Raw genomic sequence first — 6367 nt, 5'->3', positions numbered from 1 at the left:
TTTATGTTTCTACCTCTCTTTCTCATTCACCCCCCTCCCTCACTACCCCCCTTCTCTCTCTTTCTTTCGACCTCTCTCTCCCTCCGTCACCATCACTACCCCCCACTCTCTCTCTCCTTCATTCTCCCTCTCTGTCTCTCTGTCTTTCTCTCCCTCTCTCTCTGTCAGTCTCTCTGTGCTCTCCCGTTCTAGTCAGGTTGTCATAGAGATGTCGATGTGGAGATAATGATATGCACAGTGGTCACTGTGCAGAGAGGAGCAGAACATGCACCACCTCACTCAGCACCCAGGAGCAAGGAACAGCTCTTATCATAACCACCCTCTCAAGGGTGTTGTGTAAATCACCAAATGCAAATCAACCGTTTACAAATATTTGGTGTGAGCAGGAACCCAGTAATCTGTTTTCGAGTCTTCAGGATGTGTTTACATGTGCGTACCTGTGAGGTCTGCAGAGCCCATGCTGTGTGTGTGCACGTGTTTCCTGACATGACTGCTGGTGATTTCCTCAGGTCCAGTGAGAATCAGAACACGATGCATAAGTGCTTCTTGCTGTTGGTGTTCATGGTGATCATTCTTCCTTCGCTGGGTCTATCCAGGTAGCTCTCCTACAGTGTTTAAAACGATCTATGTTCATTATTATCACTATCTCCTGATCAACTGTAAATAATACTCATATACTTTTGATATGACGCGTGCTGCATCATATTGTGTGGAAAATCTTCAACAGAAAAATGTTTAAAATAATGTACTTTTTTCTTTTTAGCCTGGACCTGTTTTTCAGATGGCTGTTTGATATAAATTTCCTGGATGACAAGGACATTAAATTCCAGTGAGTTTGTTTTGTCAACAGTGAATGATTCAGATCACACAGGAAATTTGCATAGCATTAATACAAACAAGTACCCAAACGCAGCAACTAAACCCTTCAACCATCCCTGACCCCTGACCCCTGTCCCCTGTGTGCAGGTGTGTGTTCCTCCCTGACAACGGGGCGTTCTTCGTTAACTACGTCATCACGGCCAGCCTGCTGGGCACTGCCATGGAGCTGCTGAGAGTCCCAGCCCTGGTGGTGTACGCCCTCCGCCTCTGCTTGGCCAAGTCCCAGGCCGAACGCATCCACATCAGACGGGTCAGGGTCTCCGTCGGGTCTCTGTGTTCACCATCACCCTCTCCTCTCCACCTCTCCTCTCCACCCTCACCTCTCCACCCTCACCTCTCGACCTCTCCTCTCCACCCTCTCCTCTCCACCCTCACCTCTCCACCTCTCCTTTCCACCCTCTCCTCTCCACCCTCACCTCTCCACCCTCTCCTCTCCACCTCTCCTCTCCACCCCACCCTCACCTCTCCACCCTCACCTCTCCACCTCTCCTCTCCACCCTCTCCTCTCCACCCTCACCTCTCCACCCTCACCTCTCCACCTCTCCTCTCCACCCTCTCCTCTCCGCCCTCACCTCTCCACCCTCTCCTCTCCACCTCTCCTCTCCACCCTCATCTCTCCACCCTCACCTCTCCACCCTCTCCTCTCCACCCTCTCCTCTCCACCCTCAACTCTCCACCCTCACCTCTCCACCCTCACCTCTCCACCCTCATCTCTCCACCTCTCCTCTCCACCCTCTCCACCCCATCAGCTGCTTGACCTGTACTGCCGACTCAGTCAGTTAAACTCAGCGCTGTGTGTCTGCCATGGCAGAGAGAACCTTTTAACTTGTCCTGCAAGCGACAATAAATCCTCTTGTTGATTCTAAAGAGGACTGACAGCAGTGCCATAAACGTTTGAGTATACACCACATGAAAGCCATTCTTTCGAGGCCTTCCCTGCCATGATTGAAGGATAATTGAAGACTCGGACAGTGACTGTTTAACCTCGTTCTCCCTGATCTTTGTCTCTCTCCAGAGCCAGGCCTATGAGTTCCAGTTTGGTCTGGAGTATGCCTGGACCATGTGCATCTTTGCTGTCAGCCTGACTTACAGCATCACCTGCCCCATTATCGTGCCCTTTGGTGAGCCTGATAGTGTGTGTGTGTTCTTGCATGCATGCGTATGTGTGTATACATGTTTGATTGTGTGTGTGCATAAACAAGTGTGTAAGTGCGTGCTCGCATGCATAGGTATGTGCTCACACGTGTTTGAGAGTGTGTGTGTGTAGATGCGTGTGCACGTGTGTTTCCGTATAAGTGTGCGTATGTGTGTGTGTGGGAGTGGGAGCGTATCTCCTGATACTGTAACCTCCCTCACCTCTGTTGCCAGCCGGGTGCAGACTGTGAGAGTGTGCTGGCGCCCCAGACGCTGAGATGCAGCAAGCTGCCAGCCAGACGCCCACTCCTCTCCTGTCTTTGCCCAGAGCTGCAACAAGCCTTTATTTACTACGGCGCTCAGGGCCCACGCTGTCCTGCTCGGGCTTGGCTGCCCGCTGGGCTCACCTGCCTGGTGGACGTGGAGACTGAAATCTGGAAGAAAGGGAAGGGTGGAGGTCCTCAATGTTTCATTTTCTTTATTTCTGTCTTTCTCTTCTCCCTCTCTTTCTACCCCACTGTCTCTCTCTCTCTGTCTCTCTTGTTCTCTCTCTCTGTCTCTCTTTCAGGGCTGCTGTACCTAATCCTAAAGCACATGGTGGACCGCTACAACATCTACTACGCCTACGTGCCCACCAAGCTGAACCAGCGCATCCACAGAGCTGCCATCTGCCAGGTCATCGTAGCCCCCATCCTCTCCATGTTCTGGCTTCTCTTCTTCTCAGTCCTCAGACTAGGTACTTCCTGTCCCTCCCCCTCGTCACACAGGGATTGGCTGAGCCACTTGGATCCCAAGTGGACTTGATGTTCTGTTGCTCTTCCCCTTGTGACCCAGGCCCGACGAGACCCATCACCCTGTTCACCTTCGTGTCCCTGCTGTCCTGCATCACCTTGGCTCTGTTCGGCCTGTGCCTCAGGAAGCAGACAGACAAGTCAACAAGCTACCAGGTGAGATGCTCTGGTCTGATACCAGGTGAGATGCTCTGGCCTGATACCAGGTGAGATGCTCTGGTCTGATACCAGGTGAGATGCTCTGGTCTGATACCAGGTGAGATGCTCTGGTCTGATACCAGGTGAGATGCTCTGGTCTGATACCAGGTGAGATGCTCTGGTCTGATACCAGGTGACATGCTCTGGTCTGATACCAGGTGAGATGCTCTGGCCTGATACCAGGTGAGATGCTCTGGTCTGATACCAGGTGAGATGCTCTGGCCTGATACCAGGTGAGATGCTCTGGTCTGATACCAGGTGAGATGCTTTGGCCTGATACCAGGTGAGATGCTCTGGCCTGATACCAGGTGAGATGCTCTGGTCTGATTCCAGGTGAGATGCTCTGGTCTGATACCAGGTGAGATGCTCTGGTCTGATACCAGGTGAGATGCTCTGGTCTGATACCAGGTGAGATGCTCTGGCCTGATACCAGGTGAGATGCTCTGGTCTGATACCAGGTGAGATGCTTTGGCCTGATACCAGGTGAGATGCTCTGGCCTGATACCAGGTGAGATGCTCTGGTCTGATACCAGGTGAGATGCTCTGGCCCAATCTCAGCCGGTGGACAGGTCAGCTGTTCGTCTGTCGGTCACTCCTGTGGTTGTGTGTTTCAGATGTCGGACCAGCCAGCAGAGGGAGCCTTTCCTGACGCAGAGAGGAACACTGGCTCCTCCTCCACCACCTCTAATGTACAGTACACACCTCTCTCTCACACACACACACACACACACACACACATGACGCTCACTGTCAGATCTCCAGACACTAAGACTAAACACTTATTGTAGTCACAAACGACATGTCTGCACAGCAGAATTTCAAAGTGTCCATTTTAACACCAGGTGTGTTCGTGTTACTTGTTGACAGCGTTTACATGGGCCCACTCTCTCAACAATTCAATTCAGTACGCTTCCTTGGCATGAATGTTCAGGTTAAACAATGTTGCCAAAGCAGTCCATAGTGAAGGAACAACACATGTAATTATAAACATATCATAGAACTGAATGATCATCAATCACAAAAAATCAAAATCATGCCAAGTTACACCTAATGTACTATTATAATAATCAATCAAATATATATATATATATATATATATATATATATATACTATATATATATCAAATAATACATTTTTTGTGTCGTCATGGTTGTGAAACTCCCCAGTGTTCAGTTAAACACGTTGATGTGTGTGTCTCCTGATGTGTGCTGTGTGTGTTTCCTGATGTGTGTGTCTCCTGATGTGTGTGTCTCCTGATGTGTGTGTCTCCTGATGTGTGCTGTGTGTGTCTCCTGATGTGTGTGTCTCCTGATGTGTGTGTCTCCTGATGTGTGTGTCTCCTGATGTGTGCTGTGTGTGTTTCCTGATGTGTGCTGTGTGTGTCTCCTGATGTGTGCTGTGTGCGTCTCCTGATGTGTGCTGTGTGTGTTTCCTGATGTGTGCTGTGTGCGTCTCCTGATGTGTGCTGTGTGTGTTTCCTGATGTGTGCTGTGTGTGTCTCCTGATGTGTGCTGTGTGCGTCTCCTGATGTGTGCTGTGTGTGTTTGTGTGTCTCCTGATGTGTGCTGTGTGTGTCTCCTGATGTGTGCTGTGTGCGTCTCCTGATGTGTGTGTCTCCTGATGTGTGCTGTGTGTGTTTCCTGATGTGTGCTGTGTGCGTCTCCTGATGTGTGCTGTGTGCGTCTCCTGATGTGTGCTGTGTGCGTCTCCTGATGTGTGTGTCTCCTGATGTGTGCTGTGTGTGTCTCCTGATGTGTGCTGTGTGTGTCTCCTGATGTGTGCGTCTCCTGATGTGTGCTGTGTGTGTCTCCTGATGTGTGCTGTGTGTGTCTCCTCCCTCCAGCTCTTCGTGGCGTCGGTGCTGCTGGAGCCAGAGCTGTCCCTGACCCCCATGCCATCCCCCGCCCACCAGAGCTACGGGGCCATGGCCTGCGCCCAGGGCCCCGCCCACGACCCAGCGGGCCAGGACGACCCGGGGGCACAGGGGGAGACCCTTGAGACCCAGCTCCAGGACCCCCCACACTCCTACTACCCTAGCCCCCTCATGGACAGCCCTGTGGGGCACCAGTGACAGGGAACGCAGCCTCCCTGACGCTCTCCACGCTTGCGCCTGGCTTGAGTCAGCTGCCGCTGCGCTGTGTTTTTGACACTGACATCTGACTCTGACCCGACTGCCTCAGGTCCTCTGACAGGACTGTGGCAGTGAGAGAAGGGCCATGGGCTTGTTGGGAGCCCAGAGACTCCTCCACAGCGCGGTAGCGGCAGGTGTATGGGTACAGGACAGCACCTGACCCCCCCCCCCCCCCCCCTCTCTCGCCCCCTCTCCCCCCTGCATGTACAGAGATCAAGACGTCTTTAAACTGTCTCACAATGAACCAGAGTCCAACAGAGGACCTGTCAAACCAAAACGTGTCGCTATTTTCCAACCACTTCTGTTTTTGACGTTTTGTCTGAATCGATCAGTCGTGAGCTGGCTGGGGGTGACTGTGTAGTGTGGGGATATCCTGGCCGCCGTGCGTGTTACACAGGAACACGGACGAGTGGAGGTGACTCTCTGGGTTGAAGGGAGGGGGGCTGACCCCAGTAGACAAGCAGGGTGGTTATGAGGAGGGGGTGGGGGTGAGGGAGGGTGGGTGGGTGGGTGGATTTGGCTGTGGAGGCGGAGCATTAGGAGACAGAGAGACAGCGAGAGCGGGCTGTGGGGTTGTGAAGCCATCTGCAGTGAGATAACTGAACAGAAGGAGGGTTAGAGTGGAACTCAGAGATGGAACAATCTCCCTGCGGAGCGAAGACACGAGGAACCTACTATACCTGGATCTCATTGTAATCGTCGTGGTCATTAAAGAAGCTCTTGTTATTTGTTCCTGATTCTGTAACTGCCAGTTGTTTGTGCTGTCAGTGTTGTGCTTCGGGCGGGGTGCAGAGGTTTAGTTTATTTACTTCTTTCAGAGATTTGAGTGAACTTACATGAGTTGTATTCATTTTGGTTTGATTTATTTGATTCATAAAGATCCAGTAACACGAACAGACTCAGATTCTAATCCTACCCTCTTGCATCATGGTTACAGTAGTTTAGATCTTTCCAGAACTCTTACAATCCATTGCATGTTGACAGTGCTGTACACATGTAAGAATGTGTCTCTGCGTTCACCCTGTAATAACAATGTACTCCGTTAGCAAACGCACGGCGGAGGATTTGAACCTGAGTGCTCTTGATCTGCATTTAAATGCTCTAACCACCGAACTACGCCTCTCCCACTTCTACCCATGATCCTGTCCTCTAATCCAGATCTCTTAGGGCTTGTAATCCACATACAGCACTCTCTCTATCCGTGTAAACTCAGATCATCTTATGTTTCACTCG

General features: G+C 51.4%; 1 protein-coding gene across 1 annotated transcript in view; it reads left to right on the top strand.

The window, feature by feature from the left end:
* Positions 1–5074, top strand: part of tmem63c (transmembrane protein 63C) — a 15175-nt gene extending 10101 nt beyond the window's left edge. The window contains exons 15-22 of the mRNA XM_067242558.1: positions 510–596; positions 764–829; positions 967–1129; positions 1895–2000; positions 2582–2749; positions 2848–2960; positions 3617–3691; positions 4847–5074. Of these exons, the coding sequence (XP_067098659.1) occupies positions 510–596; positions 764–829; positions 967–1129; positions 1895–2000; positions 2582–2749; positions 2848–2960; positions 3617–3691; positions 4847–5074 (1006 nt within the window). The remainder of the gene's footprint in view (positions 1–509; positions 597–763; positions 830–966; positions 1130–1894; positions 2001–2581; positions 2750–2847; positions 2961–3616; positions 3692–4846) is intronic.
* Positions 5075–6367: the final 1293 nt, after the last annotated feature.

This window comes from Osmerus mordax, chromosome 9, assembly GCF_038355195.1.
Source record: "Osmerus mordax isolate fOsmMor3 chromosome 9, fOsmMor3.pri, whole genome shotgun sequence".
Taxonomy (NCBI): domain Eukaryota; kingdom Metazoa; phylum Chordata; class Actinopteri; order Osmeriformes; family Osmeridae; genus Osmerus; species Osmerus mordax.
Note: the sequence above shows the minus strand (reverse complement) of the source record. Positions and strands in the feature narration are given on the sequence as shown.